This window comes from Trachurus japonicus, chromosome 14 (assembly GCF_045865225.1).
Source record: "Trachurus japonicus isolate A0001 chromosome 14, Traja_1.0".
Lineage (NCBI taxonomy): Eukaryota > Metazoa > Chordata > Actinopteri > Carangiformes > Carangidae > Trachurus > Trachurus japonicus.
The window spans coordinates 4397549-4420841 of NC_140920.1; the positions used below are offsets into that span (position 1 = coordinate 4397549).

At 42.9% G+C, this 23293-nt stretch overlaps 1 protein-coding gene across 3 annotated transcripts; it reads left to right on the forward strand.

The window, feature by feature from the left end:
• The first annotated feature begins 341 nt into the window (after window positions 1-341).
• macroh2a1 (macroH2A.1 histone) lies at window positions 342-22420 on the forward strand. 3 transcript variants are annotated; one of them, XM_085797141.1, is made up of 9 exons: window positions 342-503; window positions 2470-2670; window positions 3618-3724; window positions 3848-4039; window positions 4727-4834; window positions 8054-8153; window positions 13334-13423; window positions 19650-19824; window positions 22126-22420. In XM_085797141.1, the coding sequence occupies exons 2-9, from the start codon at window positions 2499-2501 to the stop codon at window positions 22289-22291; spliced, it is 1110 nt and encodes a 369-aa protein (XP_085653267.1). In that variant the 5' UTR covers window positions 342-503; window positions 2470-2498; the 3' UTR covers window positions 22292-22420. The 3 variants fall into 3 exon arrangements, with proteins under 3 accessions (XP_085653267.1, XP_085653268.1, XP_085653269.1); XM_085797142.1 differs by lacking the exon at window positions 8054-8153 and adding an exon at window positions 9705-9795; XM_085797143.1 differs by having other exon boundaries at window positions 353-485; window positions 2457-2670.
• Window positions 22421-23293: the final 873 nt, after the last annotated feature.

The window sequence follows — 23293 nt, forward strand, 5'->3', positions numbered from 1 at the left end:
ACTGCTATTGTTGCACTGATTTACTTTAGATTATTAATCAATGTATTAAATTGTATAGACTAATCTACAGTTGGTGGTGGCAGCAGGTGGGAACAGTATATATTTTTTAAATTAATTTTCTTTATTATTATTATTTTACAAGATGGCTACATTTTGGAAATCTGACTCCACGCCTCAGTAAATAAAAAAAAAGAAAAGAAAAAAAAAGAAGGAAAAAAAAGCAGAGATTAAATGTGAGATTTGGGGGGAAACAGTGTGTGTGTGAGTGCGCACCACGTGTGTGTCGGTCGGCGGAGGAGTAAAGGGTTAAAGATCACCTCGGCAGCGGACTCACACTCAGCAGCTCCGCTCCCTGCCTCAGTCCTCGCATCGCTCCGCGGGCAGCGCTGGCTCGATATTTCAACTCGCTGTGGATTGTGGGAGTCGAGGACAGACAGACAGACACTGCCCAGGCTTGTTACCAACCGGAGACATTTTTTCCCCCCCTCCGTTTCCCTCTTTCTGTAAGTAATCCACCGGGTTTACGCACCGCGGCGCCGGCTCGAGTCCGGCGGCTGCGGGTCGGTGCAGCCGGTCTCCGTTCGCCGAACTGAACCGACACCGTTGCCATTTCGTGCTTTTCTGGCTTGTAGGCCGAGAGCGGAGACACGGTGCTGCCGGAGCTGACAAACAGGGAGGGGAGGTGGTGGCGGAGGAGGAGGAGGAGGAGGAGGAGCGGGCAGCTGTCGCCGCTCCGCCGGGGTTATTTCCACCGGAAAGCTCGCTGACCTCCACGGTGCGTGTGGTGGTGTGTGTAAGGGGGGAAATGTCCTCGACGGTAGCCGCCGCTCCGCTCCTCCAACCGGGCTGCGGTGGGTGAAGCGCAGCGGCTGTTGCGAGACATCCGGCGCGGTGTTGACATGCGGAAATCGCCGCCTTGTCAGTGGGCAGCAGCGGCGGCGGCGGCGGAACCACACGTTCACCAGGGCGGCGGTGAAACCCACCTCCACCTCCACCTCCACCTCCACCTGGCCGGAGTGGAGACGTCGCTGCAGCGGTGAAATGTGTGCGCGTGTGCCTCCGCGGTCAACAACGCTGCGTTTACCGCGCGGGCACCGTTTAGTTTAGTGTTGGATGCGGGTTGATGATGTTGCGCCTCGCCTCATGTTCATGTTCATGTTCGAGCTGCTGCTTTATTATCACACAGCTGAAATATGTGGCCTCTATGGTGGAGCTAATTGATTTACCAGTAACAACAAAACGGCTAATTGGTGTCAGCAGCCTGGATCCATGAAGACGGATCATCTCCTCTTGCAACCATTTATTTTACATGCAGTGAGATTATGCACTTGTCTGAGTTTGAACATCAGAGTTGATTAGAATAAGAGTTTAACCTCCAAAATCACATGCATATTTACATTTTAATAATTAACCACTGCTTGGGTGGCAGGAGTGTGTTATTAACAGTAGCCTAGATGTGTGTGTTTGCAGCAGTGCAGCCCTCTGCTCTTTGGCCAGAGAGTGATCTCAACAGAAACACACACTGAGCCTCATTTGGATCTTGGATAATTAATTAATTAATTAATTAATTAGCCACTAACATATTTAGCAAATGTCCATCATGTAGGGGAAGCAGCACATTGTGTGTGTGTGTGTGTCCTCACTGTGTGTTAGCAACAAAACACTTTGTGTTTGGCCTGATAAGGATGTTATTCTTGGTTTCCATAACATCTTGCTGCATCTTATTTTTTTCCCCACACAGGCTGCAGTTTGATTTTCTTTTATATGTGTATATCGGACAGTAAAACCAGCGCCCGGGTTACAGGGACATTGATTTACATGGAGGGACATAAACAAGGATACTTTAATGCTTCAGTAAAAGGCTTACATTCAGATTTTTAGTTGGACCCAGCTGCACACAGTCTGAAGCAAAACAGTGCGTATTAAAAACATATTTTAGTATAATACAGTAAATTTATAAGCGACGCGCTCGTACAAACATCAAGAGACTTTGTTGGGTATTAAGAGAATTAAAGCTGAGAATAAACTGCTGCGTGAGTGATTAACAGAAATGAAAAAAGATGTATGAATAAGGGCTATACAGTAATAATAATAATAACTCTAATTAGCATATGTAGAAAGTTAGAGGAGCTGGTGGTGGTGTTTTATTTAAGATTAAAGAAAAGTATAAGTCAACTTATTCATTTGTTTCAGAGAGAAAACTTGACAGTGTTTCATCCAGGAAAGACATACATCATCAAAGTACAGTTGTTGTTTATTATTGGCTTATTGATTATTCAGTGATACTGGAGACAGCAGCCCTGAGCTTTTCCCTTAGTTTAACTGTTTGTTTATTTCAGTGGTTTGTTTTGATTCGTCACTTCCTGTTGACAAGTCTTCAACAGGAAAGTCAGGAAAGTTGTTTTTTTCATTTACAAAAAAGCATTTCCAACATATTTACAAGGTGTTTGTTTCACTGTGTCCCTGCAGAGCTCGACACTGGTGGTAGTCACGGCACGATGTCCAGCCGAGGAGGAAAGAAGAAGTCGACCAAGACGTCGCGGTCCACCAAGGCCGGGGTCATCTTCCCTGTGGGGCGCATGCTGCGCTACATCAAGAGAGGCCTGCCCAAATATCGCATCGGTGTGGGAGCACCCGTCTACCTGGCCGCTGTCCTCGAGTATCTGACCGGTGAGTCTGACATGTGGAGATGAGAGAAGAGGAACTTATTGAGTCATGGTTTACTGAGCTGCAGTTTGAGAGCAGCTGAGTTTCTTAAACACATGATGTGACACAAATGAAATATTGACTGACTTTATTTATAATGATGAGTCCAGACGCAGTGTAATGCATCACTGACACTCAGCTGGTGTAACTGAACACACTTTTATCATTAGGACAATTTAAATCCATAAATGCGTCTTATTTTACCTCCAACTGCTCTGCTACTCTGTTTTCAATTTATCTTCGTCACTTTTACTTTTTGGTATTTCGGATATGCTTAGGTATTTTTCAAATGTTTCGTGTTTTGTCTCGGCTATATTGTAAATGAGGTTGCTCCTCAATATATTTCCAAAATAAAGCTTATAAAAATAACAACAGCTGCAGCAGAGAAACAACATTGACACTGTATAGTCACAGTTCAAACATCTACTCCTTATCTCCTTATTTTTGTTTAAACGTGTTTTTTTTCTGTTCAATATCTTTATTGAGCTTTCCCATATACTGTAACAAAAACAACTAAACCAAAAAAGATAAATACAAATATAAAGCAAGAGGCTGGAGAGATATGAATGGAAGGTTGTACCGTGTGTAACAAAAATAGATAAGTACAGTTTCTGTTCCTTCACACATACAGCATGTCATTATGGGTAGCCAAATGTACATAAACACAAACCAGCATAGACAAGCACCAAAACAAACAAACAGTGCTGTCTTAGACAAAAACAACCAGAACAACCAGAACAACAGGGGATGGGGCCATACCATGATACATAGAATCTACCACAGCAGCATCATTAACATCAAGTCCATAATAACTCATGTAACCCGCTATTTGTTTACCAGTACTGTATTTTCTCACTTGTGGTCCACCAGGCCCTTAAATGTATACTTAAAAAATATTTTTGGTCTTGCAGCTGAGATCCTGGAGTTGGCAGGAAATGCAGCCAGAGACAACAAGAAGGGTCGTGTCACCCCGCGACACATCCTGCTGGCCATCGCCAACGACGAGGAGCTGAACCAGGTCACAGTTGTTGCATCAATATAAACTTCACATTATGATGCATTTATATGAAGTTACTGTGGATTATTTCTCTCAATATTTACCTGTGATTTCACGTCGTCCGTGTCCGTCTCCCTGTCTCAGCTGCTGAAAGGTGTGACCATCGCAGCAGGTGGAGTCCTGCCCAACATCCACCCAGAGCTGCTGGCCAAGAAGAGAGGAGCCAAGGGCAAACTGGAGACACCGGTTTCCCCTGCCCCCGAGAAGAAACCCAAGCCGGTGAAGAAAACAGCGGCGAAGAAAATGAGTGGGAAAAAGGGAGGAGGGAAAGCAAAGGTACGAACAGCCTTATGGGAAATCACCAACCGGTCTGATGATAAACACTGAATATGCCTGAGTCAGGGAGGGATGAGGATGGAGGATACAGTCAGAGTTTAACAGGTTGTTCTCCTGGGGTTCCCACACAAAAACTTGACCTTAATTAAACAGCTCCAGAGTCCTAGTGCTGGTTAAATCAATGACTTGTAACTTGTTCCAGGGAGAATGGAGGCTCTCTGCCTTCCACCTAGCGTCTCTTGGCTGAAAACCAACCTTGTAAGATCAGAGCCTCTGACCCGGTGTCCCAGCTCTCGTCTCTGCGGCACCGCCACACAAACATAACGTGCCCTGTAACCCGTAATCTGTTGTTTATGACAGATAAGACTACACAAATATACACATGGTAACATGGTAGATGATAAATAACGTTATCCACCACTCCATGGATTGATTTCTCACCGGCTTCGTTGAAAACAAATGCACATGGAGGAGAGGAGAGTTTAAGCTGCTTAAATATCTTAAATGCGCTGAACCAGGTCATAAGTGAAGGGAAAGAAACGAGATTTGATGCCCTGCATATGACTGAAATGTAGCATCAACAGACTTCTGAGCTCTCTTCAGTTGGGAAAACAAATATTATTATTGCTATATACAGATATAAAGTGTCAGACTGTGTTATAAACGTGTGTTCTGTGTGGTCAACAGAAACAGGGCGAGGTGAGCAAGGCGGCGTCGGCAGACAGCACCACAGAGGGATCTCCAGCTGACAGCTTCACCGTGCTGTCCACCAAGAGCCTGTTCCTGGGTCAGAAGGTCAGTGTCTGTCTGTCTCAACTCTGAAATACAGTATATACAAACACCACAGAGGTCCTGACTTATTATATCATAAAATATATAGTTGTGTATCTGTTTAGCTCATGTCAGGCTGAAATAAAGCCTGTATACAAATGATTCCTACATAATATTTTAAAGGCCTCATGATGTGAGCTCTTATCTCCGTGTTGGAGGAAACTAATATATTATTCACCACTGAATAGTTAATCTGACCTTGTTTTGAGGCATACATGTTTCATATTTACCAAACAGGAACTGGATCTGTTTGTATTGTTTTTGTCTAATGTACTGAAGTCTGGATTTTACTTTTTAAAACACAGTGACACACACAGCTCAGCAGTCAAAGGAAAACGCGTCTGTGTTTTTCAATCGTGCATGAGCTTATCTTTGTTTTGGAGAAAGCTCGATATTGTTCATAACAAAACTCCAAAAAACAAATGATGTAAACCTGAAAAAATCAGATCAGAGCTTCTGTACTTTTTATTTTATTTTTATGAATCTTATCAAAACAAAACCAAAAAAAAGAAGAGATTTGATGATGAGACGATGTTTTCTCTCTGCACTTTCCCGTGGTAAGAAATGTGTTTACTGTGGAATTATGTTTTTATAAATGTACATTTACAACATGCTGTACTTCCTCACAGGTCAGCTGTTATTTACCAGACTTCATTAGTGTTTGCAGAGCTTCGCTGTAGCTCAAGCTGCTCCAGGAGCAACCACTTAATGAACTGTTTGTCTACTGGATCTCAGATTTATGAGCTTCCTGTGCGCTGCTGAAGCCTTTTTTATTTATTTATTTATTTATTTATTTCTTCTTCAACCTTTTTATTGAGCTGAAACATGGAAGTAAATTTACCTGAGAGCTCCCCTGGTGAAGTCTTCATTACATGTTGCAAGTTTGAGGATCACGAGATCGTCGAGATCAGAAGCGAACGAAAATAGATTTGAGTTTGAAAAAACATGAAAGGCAGAGGAACGACACTGTGTGCAACAGAGAGAGAAGGAATGACTCAAGAGTGATGCAATAAGAATCACTGGTTTCCCTCTTTTCTTAACTGTAAACAATGATAACAGTGATAGTAAGTGATGATTTATATTAAATATTAAAACCCGCATAGAAGTCTGGAGCAAAGAAATATTCTAAACAACAACAAGAACAAGAACCTCTCTCTCATATGTCGCCTCTTGCTCAAACTTGTTGAGGTTTGTTGTGTTGGGTGGGATTAGAGAGGACAGGAATGCCATTTGTTACTTGATCAGAGATATAAAATCTACTGAATTTTTAAAAATGTGGACAGATTTACCTCCAGATCTCAATGTTTCAGCTCAGGTTGTGATGGCGCTGCATGCTCTGGTCTGCCTTTCATATTTAGAGACTATTTAGAGATGTTTGATTAATACTAATGAACTTGAACCGATGCAATAACGCACAATCAAGTGGCAGGAAATAAAGTTTAACTGATTATATCCAAATTATCATTACTACATAAATTGGGAATTTCTTCAAAAATTTGGCACAACATTCACTTGTTGGACCATAAGTCACAAATCCATGCACTGTTTATGACACAATAAAATACATATGGGTGAAGGATAAAAAATGATGAGGTGATGATATTTTATATTCTTTACTATGACAGCATAATGTTGTGCAAAAACATGCACATGAAAATTTTGCAGAATAATTTTAAAAACCTGTTCCAGTAAAAACTTGACAATGCTTTCATTTGGTGTTTTACTGAGGAACAGTGTAAATGCATAACATGCTGCACATAAAAACACAAAGAAAAGAAAAGAAAAGAAAATACAGCCTTTTATATTTTTTTCTTGATGGCAGAGACTTAATTGTTTTGAAATACAAGCTGAAGTGACTGAGCAGGAACCTGAACCTGGTTGCTCTCGTCTCGTCTCGGCTGCTGTACAAACACTCGTCGCTTGATTGTGTCGCTGACCAGAGGTTACAGCAGCAGCTGAAATCAGTGCAGGATAATTAATCAAGTGAATGAATGTTTTTAACCTCCCACTGCTGAAGATAATGAACCCACGGATGGGAAAGAGAGTCTGTTTTCTGTTTTATAGACTTAATTACTCTAACTGTGCTTTTCCTGCCTGAGCGTTTCCTCCTGGTGCTTCAGACAATTTCACACACGTTTCTGTTGCCGCTACTTTCTCTCTTTCTCTTTGAGGAATTCAGTTTAAATCTGTGATGGTGAAATTTATCGTTTGACTAATGAATCTTAAGCTAAAAGGGGCGTGGCCTATCCTTAATTAAATTCTTAACATTTAGGGTGGGGATACCTTGACATTTTGGTTTTTAGCGCTCCAACATCTGTCATCTACCAACAGGCAGCAGCGTGGCAGTTTGAATAACCTTTATTGTCGTTGAACACACTGTACAATGAACAAAGAAATTCAATGTGGCTTCCTCTCAAGGTATAAAGAGAGAATAGAATAAAAAGTTAAATAAAAAAAAAATAAAAAAAATTCTTAAACATATAAAAACTAAAAGGAGCAGCACTGATGTGTAAATATATTCCAGTCACAGAGACAGAGTTGTGTACAGTGAAAGTGAAACTGTAAACAAAACATGAGAAAACCAAATTCTCCCTTTTAGACACGTATACATCTGGATTTTACTTGCAAATCCACATGAGGATAAAAACCTTCTGTTTAAATCATGTTAGTCGTTTAGTTTCACTTTGTGACCTCTGATGTCTGTTGTTCTTGTTTCCAAAATAAAACCAGTTTCAAATTTCCTCTATATGTTCAATCAAGAATGTAGCATTTCTGAGCCGTAGTACCTTCAGACCTGCTGCTCTGTCTCAGCTGCTGTTCACCAGCCTGTATGATGTGACTGACAGTTTGTTCTCTGCACATCAACAGTCCGACTCAGCTTTATTGTCACTGCCACAATAACAGTATGATGCATGACATGCAAACAGTGAAACCTAATGCCCCCTCCCCCCGTACTGCAGACATTAGTCAACATGAACAAACACCACACAATGAGTTACAATAAATCACATTCAGGAGTTTCTCAGCTTGTGTCAAGGTATCCCCCCACCCCTCCTGTTTTTTTTTTTTTTTAATAAGCTTTGGTGTGAATCTGGTTTTAATGGCATTGCTTCCTCCCCTCTTCCCTCTCCCCCCTCCCTCCTCTGCATGCCTCACCCTCACTCCACCCCCTCCCTCCTGCAGCTCAACCTCATCCACAGCGAGGTCAGTAACTTGGCTGGCTTTGACGTGGAGGGTGTCATCAACCCCGTCAATGCTGAACTTGAACTTAAAGATGATCTAGGTGAGCCCCCCCCCTCCTCCCTCCTCCCTCCTCCCTCCCCTCATCCCTCCGCACTCTCTGGTCCAAGTGGGGTTTTGATATTTAAAATTGAAAAAAAATCCTTGAATGCAGACAGAAGAAGCAGATTTGTTCGTTCACACTGTGGCTGATGAAGACAATGTTGTTGTTCCTGTGTTGGGACGATGGCTCATAATGATTTATATCTTTGATTTGATTCGGTCACAAAAATCCGTGTTAACATTTTGCAGCACAAACACAATTTAACTGCTTTTTTATTGTTGTGTTAGTGTGTCCTCGGAGGAGCGAAGGTACACACATCCTGCAGGTCATTAGTGTTTATTACAGGAGAGAAGGTTTCTCTTTAAATCCACGCAGCATGAAACAAAAAAAGAATTGTCCACTTGGGAACATAAAAGTAAAGAGGTGAAAAACACTGTGAACCAGTTTTGCTCCTGGTGAATCCAGATCTATTTGGTGGAAACGAGCCTCAGGGTTTTGTGCCGCTCTTCAACTGTAAATGAATCTCGGTTTAATTAGAGATCTGAGCCGCTCTAAAAGTGTTATTGACATTTAGTTTTCTGCAGTTTCTTTAAAATAATAAATAAAAGAGTGTTTAAGAGTGTAAAAGAGTGTTAAAAAAGTGTTTGTTTCTCTGTGCTGCAGGAAGTAAAAGGTTGTTGTAGTTGTTCACAGTGTGAATACATGATCCCCTGTGACTTCAAACACTCGACTCTGCTCACTGTGCAGTTTGTATAAAAGAAAAAACAAAAGATGAATTTCCTTAAGAGAGAGAAAAAGGGTTTAAATGGAGACATTCAAGGATTTTTAAAAAAATTTTTTATCAAGGCTCCTCTCAGCAGTGATGCTGCTCGCTCTTTGCGTTGTGTAGATGTTGTGTTGAGGGTCACTCTGGGTTGTTGCTTCTTTGCAGACGGCTGCTTATTAATGACAGATGAATAGTTTTTCAGGAACATTATTGGACTGTTGAAACTCATAAGCCTACTATATTACACACACCTGATACACCTGAGGAGATAGAGTGACATGCGCTGCAGCCTGGCTGTAAGGTTGTTCACCTGGATCGTGATCATTAATAAGTTTTCTCACTTTTTAATGAGACAAGAAGTCACGACGGCACGTTTCAGTCAGAAAACCGGTCCAAACAACGTCTGTGTTCTTCATGTTCTCTGTAGTGCTCCCTGCCTGTAAGCCTGGGTGCATCAGAGTGTAAATTGAACAAATTCAGGTCATTTCTTGTCGTTTATTTGGGACTGACTGTGCCGTCCTGCTTCTTAATGAACATAACGTGACCCACCGTGTCCTCAGCGGCCTCCTTGTTTCCTGTGACGTCCTCGGACAATAAGGAGCGCGCTCACCTTGTGTGTCTCTTTTACTTCTTTTCCTCTTTTTTTTTTTTTCCTTTTCCTCCTCCTCCTCCTCGTCCTCTTACTCTTTGTCCCATCCTGTTGCTCCGGATCACTCACTGTGTTTTTACCACCATGTTGTCTGTGTTTTGTTTTGCCCGTTGTCTGTCGTTGCTGTCGTCTGTAGTTGCAAGTTGTCCAAGCCGACATTTCCATCGTGGAGAGCGACGCTGTCGTTCACCCGACCAACTCCTCCCTCTATTCAGGTGGTGAAGTAGGTAAAGGAACTATTGGCACCACCGAGACCATGGCTGCCTGTGTGCCCTCCCCCCCCCCCCCTCTCTCTCTCTCTCTGCCTCCTTCTCTCTTTGTCTCTCTCTCTCTCTCTGCATTTTACAGATGGTCTTCATTGCAGTCTGTGGACAAACATGGCGGCAGCAGCACAGTCTTCACTCGGCACTGTAGGAGATTATTTAACCGCTGACCCTTTGAACTGTTGTTTCTCGCTGTAAATGATGAAATGATTTGTTGAAACAGCGACTGGAAGGATTTTCGCTGTGTCACGGGTGAAGCTGAACTTTGCAGAGTCTTGAAAGTGTGCGAGCAGGGGCTGTTTTATTATTTAAGCACTGAGGTGCATTTGGGAAAAACTTCAGTTTCCAAGTTTTTAAAAGCCGGCTGCCAGAGAGCGCTGCAGTCACACGCTATGTTTTCAATAATAAACCCAACACAGAAGAAAAAAAACTAAATGTGGACTTTGTGAAAAGGATCATTTGAATTTGGCAGCTTACGCGTTAAAAAAAAAAAAAGTCTATTGGTTGGTTTGTTTGTTGGCAGCTGACGCCTCGGCCCAGCAGCAGCTCACAGCCCGGCTCTGTGTCTCGGAGCAGGATTAATGCAGTTAGCTGGATAACGTGGAGTATTCAGAGTATTTTGAGCTGCTGTGTGTCGTAGTCTTTGGACTCATGGATCTGTTTCTTAAACCAGTCCTGCTGCATTGCACCAGCAGCTGACACAATATAGCCTCAGCAGGTCTCTGTTGACAGACTGAGGCCTGTTCTCAGGTCTGATGCAGCCCCCGTGCTGTGCATTAGCTGTTACATGTTTCTCTTGTGCAACATCCTAATGGTATTAATCAGATAAATATCGACCGTTTGTGCAACTTTCAAGTCTCTGCAAAGTTGATTTCCTCCTGATACAGGCAGAACAACCGGTGGCTCAGCTGTTCTCCATCCACTGCTACTGCACAGGTGTTTGACCTGTTACAACCAGTTCCCACTGAAGCGACAGGAGTCCAGGTGAAGTCACATAGACGACCCTGAGCAGACAGAGATGTGATCTGCTCATACACACACACGACTGAAACTGAGCTGCTGCTTCCTGTTCCTTTATCCATCTGACTGCAACGTGGACGATCTGAGACTAACTTCATTTCCTGTAACCCCCCCCTCCCCCTCGACTGTGCTGTCAGTCCAACTGGTCACTAAGAGACTCCACCAGGTTTTTACGGTGGACACCAGAGGGATGTACTACGAAGTGAGATTAGTGGGTTAGCGAGGTTTGTCGTAGAGTCTAAAGTCAGATTTTCCTTCTCTTTGAACCTGGCTATATCACCATGGTAATTTATGCTCAGGTCATAACCTGGTCCCGACCAGTTCAGAGTTTCATCTTAAAATCGTCTCTAAAAGCACCGCTATTTCACCATTTTAAGGGATAGTAAAAGGGGTAGCAAATTTGCCCATTGCCATAATCTCTACAGTCATAGCAGTAGGTTCGTTACCTTTATTTGTCGGTGCAAGCTATTTTTAGAACGGCGGAGCAGAGCCACCAGCTGCTCAGAGCTACTCTACGGAGGCTAATGGGATTTCTTGGTTTCCCTCATCAAACTCATCAAATACACAATCCAACAACTCCAAAACGCTCTGGTGGACAAGTTGTGACCTGCACATTCACCACACTATGAGATAATAACAGAACGTTACAAGACAGAGTTGTTTTAGAGGTAAATTCATGCAAAACCGCTGATGCGCATTCCCATCGGGGGCAGTTTTTCGGCAAACAGTCTCTGCATTTGCCTTGAAAACAACTCTGTCTCGTAACGTTCCGTTATTATCTCATAGCGTGGTGAATGTGCAGGTCACAACTTGTCCACCAGAGCGTTTTGGAGTTGTTGGATTGTCAATTAAAGGTAACGAACCTACTGCTATGACTATAGGGATTATGGCAATGGGCCAATTTGCCAAAATGTTGAACTATCCCTTTAACTAATTTGGAGATGGCGTCGTCTTTCCTCTGAAAGTCCAGTGGCGCAGGATCGGAACCATTCGAGAGAGGGGGATTTTGGAGTTTGCGCTGATCCGCTGATGTTTCCTGATCAACTTCTCTCTGAGCGGTCGCCACCTATACGATTTCAGCTGTGCCCCATCTGCTCACTCACAAAGAAGTTGTGCGCTCACAGTAAGACAAACAGTGTGTGAAGCGCTACGGGAACCTACATGCACTCAGCTGGTGATGCAGAAAATCTGAGCGAGAACTCTGTGTCGTGAAAAAACAAGTCTACTTATTGATCACAGATAATCAATGTATGTATTTATTTCACTTTGATGTGGCCATGAATTAAATGGGGCAAATCTTATAGGTCTAGGTTATTTTCACAGTTAAAATAGGTCTTTGTTATCATTACAAGATTGCCTGTGCAGCACCAAAAAACAAAAAACACTGTATACTCACACACACCCAGCCTGGCTTTCAATAAAACACACACTCGTATTCTTTAATCTAGATCAGTCAAACATATGAAAACAATATAAATAACAGCTGTTGTTGCTCTAGTTTATTTTATTTAAATGGATAAAGGTTAATGTTTAAAAGTTGCACAATGTTCAGCTGTTAGAAATTAAAAACCAGCCCCCCTCTCTTGTCATATTTGCAGCAGCAGTGTGATCACTTTTTTGTATCGCTCACAGCTCTCCGTTAAAACAACCTGCTCCTCTTGGCTGAAATCAGCAGACCGCCATCAGTTCATTTTGCACGGAAGTAAAATCATGTGACCTCCTTAAGATGTGAGCGCGCACGGAGCACAAAGTTGATAACCAGCGTCCTGACAGAAGTTAACTCTGAACGGGGCTTTTAGGTTTTGTTGAGCCGGATCATGAACACAAAGCCTGGATCTGTTGAGCCTCCTTCGTAGTTCAGCCCTCTGGTTCCTGAAGCCTCAGATTAAAGCTCCCGAGGGGTGATGATGATGATGATGATGATGATGATTACTAGTGGTTTGTATTAATGAGTGAATTCAGTTGCTTCCTGGACGGTTGGACAGCTCTGTTTACCTTGTTTGCATGAGGCACAAGGCTACAACATGCTGCTTGTTTCCCCTCCTTTTTTTTTTTCCTTTTTTCTTTTTCTACACTCGCTCTAATTGGAAGCTGAAAGAAAATACTCTTAAGTCCACCGCAGATAAGCCAGCGTGGTGTGGACAGAGGGAAGTAATTAGAGACCGGGCCTGTAACACGTTGACTCACAATGAGTCATTTGGAAAAAAGCACTTACAGTTGTCGTGAGACTTTTCCTGAGTCTCACATGTAAAACAGCTCAACAAGAGAGTCCACAGAGAGAGAGGCCAGGGGAAATGATTGACAGCATTGTTGTCTGCCTGCCTACCTGTCTACCTGTCTGTCCGTCCATCCGTCTCCATGTTTGCCTGCTCACCTGTCTGTCTGCATGACCTCTCCTCTCCTCTCTCCTCTCTCCATCTGTCTGTCCTTCTGTGCTTAAACCTGAGGATGTGTTCACCCCTGGCCGTGTCTCCACTTTCAGGCTCCGCTCTGGAGAAAAAGGGAGGGAAGGAGTTCACTGAAGCTGTGGCAGAGCTGAAGAAGAAGAACGGCCCCCTGGAGGTGGCTGGTGGTAAGTGCACGGAGCGGACGCTGTGTAGATGTGATCAATAGTTTACTGTTTCCCTTGTGGATTGTAATGATAAGAATTTTCTGTAATTTTGTCTGATGTAGTTCTTGTTCAGACCCTTTAATTATTTAATCGACCTTGGTTTTAGTCGGCTGGTTAAATCCACCTTGGTTCTGCTGTTGTGACCTTTAGAGCTGCAACTAATGATTATTTTGATCATCCATATTGTTTTAAAGGTTAAAATACTTTATTGATCCTTTGCAGGTAATTATATTGTTACAGCAGCATCACACATACATACTAACACGAATGCTGTATATTGCATATCTCTTACAAGAGCAGAATGGAGCAGAAAGTTGTAATAAGAGAATTAAAAAGAGCAGCATCAAAGTATAAAACAAACATCGTGGCTGCTGTTTGTTAAAAAGCCAAGCGGCAGCCAGCAGGAAAAGACTTAAGATGCCGTTCAGTCTTCTAAACACCTCGAGGACATGGTGTGGACATCTGTCATTGTTCAGAATTTTTCTACGCATCCTCATCTTTGCCCAGGTGCTTGTAGAGTAGTAGTAGAGATCTTACCCTACGGAAATGGGACACCACTTAGCGTAGCCGACGTGTTCACCTACGTTACGCGACCTAGCGATGACATAGAAGCCACGGCCTGTAGTGGTTTTCATTCAGGTTTGAAAACGCCGGCTCCAGCGGTTGTGTTGTTACCTGTTGCGTGGGCTTTGATGAACTTTTCTTAGTTTGATGAACCAACGTAGAAGAAATGCAGAAAACAGAAGACGCCTTCGCCGCTTTTCATCTGGCAAGTCTGCACCTGGCCTTCCTCTGATATAAGGGCTGGTTTTAAGGGGTTGAAAAGCACTTCCCCTTTCCTCTTAAAAGAATTGGCACATCCCACCCTTTGACGAAAACGCACAAAACTGAGTGCTAGGGCAGAAGAAAAGGAGTGGAAGTGGTAAAAATGGGACAAGGTCTTACGTCTGGCTCTACCTGCATCCTCCTCATCTTTTCCCCCAAGCAGAACCGACAACTGAATTGTGTTGGATGCGACCGAGAGGTGAAAAAAGAAGTTATTCTAACAGTTGCATCAGAAGTGTCAAGATGAGCACAGACCCTCTGAAGCGTGTAGATGAGTGCGTCCTCGACAGCACTGATGTTGGCCCGTTATGCAAATTGTAGGGGATCGATGAAAGCGCACACAGTTTTTTTGTGACCTGTGGTTTCTGTGTGAGGATGTTTGTGTCAAATCCACCAAAGAAAAGAAAACAAGTCTGAGTGTAAAAACTCCAGTTGACACCACAGAGCCACAGTGTTTTTACGCTCAGGACGACTTGTGAGAAAAAAGGTCATAAAGTTCATATTGATCCACTCAGGCAACGCCCATGATGTCAAGACTCTGCAGCACCAATCAGTCGTTTGGACATGAACACACACATTTCTCACACACACACACACTAATTAACTCATTCTTCTCTTTAAGGCTCAGTGTTGCCTGGTGTGTTTTATCACTAAACATGTCCAGCTCCAAGGACTGACACAAGCTGAAGGCTTCGGTCTTCAGAGAGTCGTTCTGTTTGAGCCCTTTGCAGATTATTTCATCTTCCACCCATTTGTCTCCACTTCTTCTCTCTTCCTCTGTTTCCAGCTGTCTCTCTCATTATTCTTCTCTCACACTTTCGCCCCCCCCCCCCCCCAACTTCACCACCGCCGCCCTCTCTCACGTTCAGCCAAGTTAGCTCTGCGTCCTAATCCCTGCTCTCTCTGTGTGGAGCTCATAAATGGATCACCAGGGGACTGAACACAGAGCCAGAGAGGCCTGTCACTGATGCTGGGATCTGGATCTGGATCTGCCAAACGATCACCCCAACCAGAACAGTGGTCAAAAAAAAAAAGGCTTCAGGGTTCAGGCAGGTACAGGAGTTATTCAGTCACCACAGGAAGTGTCACAGCAAAATATAAAATCTGAAGCAACAAAATGAAGCTATTAATGGATTAGTCGATGCTTCCCCAGCTCTTCATTTGTTCTCTATGGAGCTATGAAGTCATCCCACCACTGTGATGATGAGGTACTGTGACATGAAGCAGTGCATCGCTGCTCTTACAGTATTAACTTATTGTCCTATTGACTTGAATTAAAACATGAGGTCTTTTGCAGAAAAAAAATCATGTTGCAGATAAGACAATTAACTTTTTAAATACAGTCTTTCTTGGCTGAACTTGCACCAACGAGTCCAGTCCTCATGAATGAAATCATAGCTGAGTGATGGTTCTTCTACTTCTGGTTTCCTGGCTGCTCGGGAACTGCACAGGGAAGCAGAGGAGGACTTCCAGTACACTGAGCACTCGACTCAGTTAGGGCGAATGAGCTACTTTTCTTACAGGTATCAATATTACTAGAGGAGACGGATGAAAAACCAAAGAATACAGAAACAATGTGTTCACATTGGACGTGAAGCGAATTTACGCCTCGCTTTACTCACAATGGCCCTCATTTATTAAACTTGCGTACACCAAAAAAATGGGTGTACACCAAATTCACCGCAAGGATCGGCATTTATTAATCTGAGCGTGAGCGTACGGTACGCACAAATCTCACGCCAGCTCTGACCAGGTGTACGCACATTTGGAACCAGCGTAGAACATGCAGGAAGGAGTGCTGCTGTGTCAGAATGATTATTAAACCATAGTCTAATAACGCAGCGATGTGGACCACATGTTGTTGTTGTTTATATTGATAAAAATATAAAAAGTAGCCAAAAAAAAAAAGAAACGATAAAACCAAGTCCGTGTTGAAAATATAACTCGAGTTTTATTTTGGGCAACTGAGATGAATTAAAAACCATGATGTGACAGATGCTCGTTAATCAGCTGTGTAAACAGAAACAGTCAATGACAGACAGACCTGTTATTGTAGATCACACACACAAACTTCCAACATCTGCAGCACCAGAGCATGACCGGACGGCTCCTCAGTCTCTCTCTCTGCCGGACACCGGAGCCTCGGTTAGGGGGGAGGGGGGGGGCTCCGCTACCTGTCCAGGTCCAGCTGATCTCCGCGGCGGAGTGTTTTTCTTTTCTTTTTTTTCCCGTCACCGGGACCTGTCAGCGGGAGATTGGGCCGGTGTTTCACATCCCTCCATCAGCCGAACCATGCCAGCGGTGCTGATGGTCATAAAGTCGCGTTCGCAGCAGTAATATGCCTCTATGATTTCTCCTCAATCACTTGTGTTTAGTAAACTGCAGGAGCATTTCATGAGATCGCTGGGTTTCCTGACGTGGTCGGTGACATGTGCGTCTGCAGCCTCCATCCACCGGGATGACGCTTATCAATCACAAAATCTATCTATCAATGTCCAGATATTTAATGTTGCCGCCCTCTCCCTGTTCAACGCGGTAATGTCGGTAAAGTCCCTCTTCTTGGCCGTCTTCCATGCATGTCGTAAAAGGGGCAGGGCGACGCCTCTAAAGCAGGAATATATCGGGGCGTGACATTTAAATGACGCTCGTTTTCAGTCGCCGGATTTATCACCACCATGCCGGTTCTACGCCGAAATCAGCAGCGTACACACTTTTAGTAAATCACACGTGACACTTGGCTTACACTGATATTTACACCAGATCCTGCGCAAGTTTGATAAATGAGGGCCATTGTCTGTACTCATGCGAATAAAACCAACTCCCCGCACATTTGCTACTTTCAGTACTACTTTCAGTACTACGTTCAGTAAACGACGATCATTGTGTCGCTTGTAGTACATTGAGTGAACGTACCACACAGTGAACGTGAGCCCTCAGCCCTGAGCGACAGTACGTTCAGTGAACACGTCAATGAACATGCACCGTTCCTTCGCATTGAGATTCTCCGCTACCAGATTCGCAAGTGACTCAGTGATTCACAGGCCACACGGCAGTTCCACTGTCGGCCTGCACGCTGCTGCTGAGCTCAACCGGACTGAGAAAAGAACAGTTCAGGTCAGGAAGTGATTCCTTTCAGTTCGTTCACTCAAACAATTCGTTCATTTGAACAAAACGTTCACTAATGACACAACACTATAGTGCACACAGCTCAGTGAACTTCACCACCTTCTCTTGGAGCTGCGTGTGGAAGACAGCCACTTCCAGCGCTCACAGGGCCCAGTTTATGACCTGTTGGGTTTGGATCGGTCTCTCGGCAGGAAACCAACTACAGGTGCTGCATTGACTGTGTCTATAGCAGGTCACTGACGTCCTGCGTCAGAAGAATCAAATGCTGATTGGCTGTCCTGACACAGCGTCACTGGAGTTGAATATTTTGAACTTGTGCGAAGACATCGCCGGCACGAATTTGCATGTTTTCACATCTCTGCATTGACTTAGTGTATAATTCGCTTAAAACATTTGCTTTGTGTACGATATGAGTGCACTGCAAGACAAAACTGAGCAGAGAGGCTTTAAACTAACTATGAAACTGAGCGTTAGACATAGAAACCTGACTCTTGTAAAAGTCTGTTACGTTCTGTAGTAGGAAGTAATAAAAGCTAAACTATTAGATGATGTCATAGCTAAAGGAAGAAAAAAAACAAGACTTCACCATTGGTGGTCCAGACACACTCTGGTCTTGTTTGGTTTGTGTTCTGGACGGAGTAGAGGAGTTGGTCATCAGCACTTGAGCCACATCAACATCGTGATGTACTGTAGCACCACTGTTACTGTACAGTGTGATTGACAGGTGATGTCCAGATGTGCAGCCTGGTGTACAGTCCCACTGACCCACGCTATAAAACAAGTTGAACTTTGCAAGCGTCCATAAAAACCCTAATCATCATCATCCTCCTCCTCCTCGGTCTCGGATCACCCATGCAGTGCGACTGGCTCTGGCTCTGTGTGAAGTCTCTCCATCCTCTCTCTTGTTCGCCATCTGGAAATCAGCTCGTCCTCCGCTCTGACTCCGGTCCAGCCGCACGTTCACTGTGGGCTAATAAACTCTGACTGGAGACTTTCTCACTTCACAGCGTCGGGGCGGCTTTGGCTGAGTGACACCGTCTGCAGCTGCTGCTTTGATGGAAGACTACACTAAATGTTTCAACTCTGCAGAACACAAGAACAGACTCCTCTCTTGTCTTCTTCTCGTTTGTCTTCTATTTCTTCTCCTGTTTGCCGTTGTCCCTCCTCCTCTCCAGCTGTCTGGAGAAGTGATTCCTCCGGCCCACCTCGCTGTAATACCGCGGTCAAACCCACTTTAAGCTCTGGGAGATTTGCTGCGTACATTTTCCACAGAGTGAAGTGTTCTTTTAGCATCTCGGGGCTCCAAACACAACGTTTGGGTTTTCACTTCTGACAAAACACGTTAGTGAAGCGGAGTTTGATGGCGGACGATGGATGTGACAGGAGGAAATCCAGCTGTGTGCCAGAGGTGAACAGGTTCACTCTGACTGACTCAACAGAACCGGCGCTGGTTCTGCTGTGTGATGCTGTTTAACAATGCAGTTGTCATTTGCGAGTGACTGCACTAGTTCTTCATTATTCATTTTGTTTAATTATGTTTTCAGTTGTGAAAGTCGTCGTGTTTATATTTATTCAGTTGCAAAATGTTTTCTGGAAAATTCAGAGCTGATGAGTCTCATCCAATTTCTTGTCTTTTTGTCACAGTAATATTTTAGAATACTTTAATAGCTGGTGTGAATTAATATTACAACTGAGGTGATTCTTTAATTGATTAATTGAGTAGTAGTAGTCATAGCTGTATTGTCATTATATTGAAGTCAAGACAACAATACAAGAGAATTCATGTAGTGCACAAAACAGGAGAAATAAAAGCAGACTGAAACATTATGCAACAAGTAAAGTGCAGTATAGTAAAGACTAATTTGTTTATCTACATTGATATTAAAATATTTTTATATTAGAGTCAGAAATGTCAAACATTCACTGAAGATCTTTGGCGTTTTCTTTCTGCTTTCTATCAACGCCAAACAGATTTGTTCTGAAATCAAGCAGTTTGATGATGGGACATTTTTCTGATTTTATTGAAATGAAAATAATAATTAAACACAGCCACAGTTTGATTCATTACAGATCCTTAAAGTCATAAAGGGACATATTTTCTTTGAACTCACAGATGCTGTAACAAACGCGTTAATATTTCCTTTTTACGTTCCAGTCGTTCTTTCCTCTTCTTTCCCATCTCATCTTACTAACCATTCTTCTTTTTCTTCTTCTTCCTCTTCTCTCCATCCATCAGCTGTGTTGACCGCAGGCTTTGGTCTTCCTGCCAAGTACGTCATCCACTGTAACAGTCCGGGCTGGGGCTCCGACAAGTGTGAGGAGCTGCTGGACAAGACGGTGAAGAACTGTCTGGCTCTGGCCGACGAGAAGAAACTCAAGTCTGTGGCCTTCCCCTCCATTGGTAGTGGAAGGTACGAACACACACACACACACAAAAGACAGAAACACACCTGACATAGGATGCATTGTGTTGTTATTTTAAGGTGTTTTATCCTGATTTAGTTCTCATCAACAAAATGTTAAGTTAACTCACTGAAGGTATGCAGCGTTTCCTCAATAGATGAATCTCTGTGTTGGTCTGTTTGTGTAGAAGTGTGTGCGTTTATCTGAGTTCAGCAACATAATGTCGAGCTCATTTGTCTACGCCCGCCTGTAGGTTACATGTAAGTTAATACAGGAGCTGCAGTAGGCTAGTGCTGTGAGGAGGAAAGGTTTGGTGCAGCAGCACATGCAGAGTGTAGGATTGTCAGGTTTGATAATGTGGGTCTGTGAACTGCAGTTCAACTAAAGACACATTGTGTGATTTACTGAAATCTTCCCCAAAATTAAACTAAATTAAGACTGAATTAACAAAACGAAACGAAAGAAATAAAGCCACAGTAACGATGTTGCTCAGGGGTCAGTTGGTCCACCGTCCACTGTTTCCAGACTGAAACAAATATCCCAACTCTTACGTTGATTGTTGTGACAGAATTGTACACACAGCCTATTGATGATCCCTTCTGGATTTGTTGTAATAACTTTGGTGATTCTGACTTTTTTCAATTTGTGATGATATCAGATAAAAAAAAACCCTCAGTACTTTGGTTTATGAACAAATAACTGCAAAATGATAGTTAGCTAATGCTAACTTATGCTAACACTTCCTAAGCATGCTCATATTTAGTATTCACTCTACTGGTCAAAAGTTTTATAACACCCCAATTCTTCCAGTCTTTTATTGAAAAGATGCAGTTTAAAGAGGAACTATGCAGGATTTGTAGCTTAACTATGCTACATTTCTTCACCTTAATGAAACAGCTACAGAGTCCTAGTGCTGGTTAAATCAATGACGTGTAACTTGTTCCAGGGAGAATGGAGGCTCTCTGCCTTCCACCTAGCGTCTCTTGGCTGAAAACCAACCTTGTAAGATCAGAGCCTCCGACCCGGTGTCCCAGCTCTCGTCTCTGCGTCACCGCCACACAAACGTAACGCGCCCCGTAACCCGTAATGTCTTGTTTATGACAGATAAAACTACACAAATATACACATGGTAACATGGTAGATGATAAATAACGTTATCCACCGCTCCATGGATTGATTTCTCACCGGTGTCGTTGAAAACAAATGCACATGGAGGAGAGGAGGGTTAGAGACACAGAGGAGGAGAGACCAGACCTGGAGAGTTCCTCTTTAATGTCCCATTGTACTCTGACTGAAATGAAAGTGTAGAACAAATGAACAAGTAAAGTTAAAAAAAAGTAATCATGGAAACAGTTTATGAACTTTTTTCTCTTTACAATGGAAATCAAAAGTTCTGCCCAACTGCTGCAGAAGTTCCCATAAACGTGTGGTTCATCCCAAACCAGCTCCATGGAGACTGTGCTGCCTCCATGTTTTCAAGTTTCACATCTTGTTCTTGACACAGTTTGGACTTCTGCTCTGGGTCGTTATCTTGCTGTAGGATGAACCCCTGACCAACCAGGCTCATACCAGAGGCTCCTGTTCTGCACGGTGCTGCAGAACGCCGTGGTAGCCGTTTGGTTCAGGGTGACCTTCACTCTGTACAAGTCACTGACCCTGGATCCAGCAAAACCTCCCCAGACCACCCTCCATGTTTGACAGATGATGTCACAGACTGTGACAGAAATCCTGTGTGATGAACCAGAGATTTCAATTTTTGATTCATCAGTCCATAACACCATCCTCTTCTGTAGTCTTCTGTAGTCCATTGGCGGTGTCTCATGGCCCAGACATAGCTCTTTTTTTACATCATTTTTCAGTTTTGGGTTACATTACCTTTAAAAAAAAAACCTCTAGCAGTTCCCCACTTACCTTTGGACCTTTTGGACTTGAATTGGTTGAATTACAATAAAAAGAACTGGAAAATTTGGGGGTTTTCTAAAACTTTTGACCGGTAGTTTTTTACTGTTTTCCTGTGCAAACAACTATGGAAATGTATTCAGTGGTATTCTTATGATTCATGGACATGACTTTTAAGTTTTAAAGAATCTATAATTTTATATTTGTTCTTAAATTTTGAGGCGGGGCTGAAGAAGGTTTTTGAAGGAAAAAAAGTCTATTCAATGTTCTGATTAAATTTGACCATTAGAGCGACTGAAACATCACTTGTTTTGCACTCACACTCTTTCGGTCCATATTTATCTCTTCACCTCCAAATTCATTTCTCACTAAGTGTGTGTGTGTGTGTGTGTTTCCTCCCGTGTCATCAGGAACGGTTTCCCGAAGCAGACGGCAGCCCAGCTCATCCTCAAGGCCATTTCCAGCTACTTCGTGGCCACGATGTCTTCCACCATCAAGACCGTCTACTTCGTGCTGTTCGACAGCGAGAGCATCGGCATCTACGTGCAGGAAATGGCCAAACTGGAAACAAGTTAAGAGTTCGGAGAAGTTGCTCCTCGTTCCGTTTTTTCCCACCCACTCTTCCCTTCCCTCCTCCCTCACCCTGTTTTTTCCTCCAAGGAAATAGGAAGGTGTTTACTAGTGATTTGTTAATTATGAAGCAAAGAAGAATCTTTCTAAAGGCCGGGAACTTGTTTTTGCATTATGTTTGTATTTTTCCTATATCGTTTCTAATTTCTTATTTACTTGTCTCCTCTGGCATTTAAATGTAACAGTGCACTGTTCATTATACAGTCTTTTAATACAAACAGTGGCACCCACACACACACACACACATACAGTATATACATACACACACACAGAGGCACACAGCAGATTCAACAAGTGAGGAGACTCACTTTAAAATTTTAGTTTTCATTATTGAGATTTAAAAAAAAAAAAAAAGATGTTATGAGAGATAGCTGCACCTCAATTACATGGCTTCCAGAGAAGTCCGATGAATACGGGTTAATGCATGTAATGGCAGTAAAGATAATAAAGGCTAAAGGCTATCCTCCTTCTGTTGAGCTCAAAAACACAAGACACTTAATTATGTGTATTTTTGGTATCAATCTGCGTTTTAAAGAAACATCTCTGTTGTTAATAGTACTGTATACTGAAAAGGTTACGCATAAAGGACAGTTTTGAGTTTGCTCTAGTTTTGGTCTTCAGGAGACATAATATTACAGAAATATGGAATGGGGTTTTGTTTTGTTTTGTATTTTAGTTTTTGTGTTGTATGTTGCATATTCCTCCTTTTGCCTTTGTTTATAAACAGGCAAAAAATGTTTTCTCAGTGTGCTGCAGAGACCTTACATTTCCAAGAAAAGAAAAAAGACAATTGAAAAAAAAAAACAGAATAGTATTGTAAATATCATGTTATATCCTCCTGGTTGTAGCACCATGAGTTTATACTGAAGAAAAAACTGATGAGAGTCATTTACAGTAAAAAAAAAAAAAATCAATTTATGACATAAAGTGGTTAAAATTGGAGAGTGA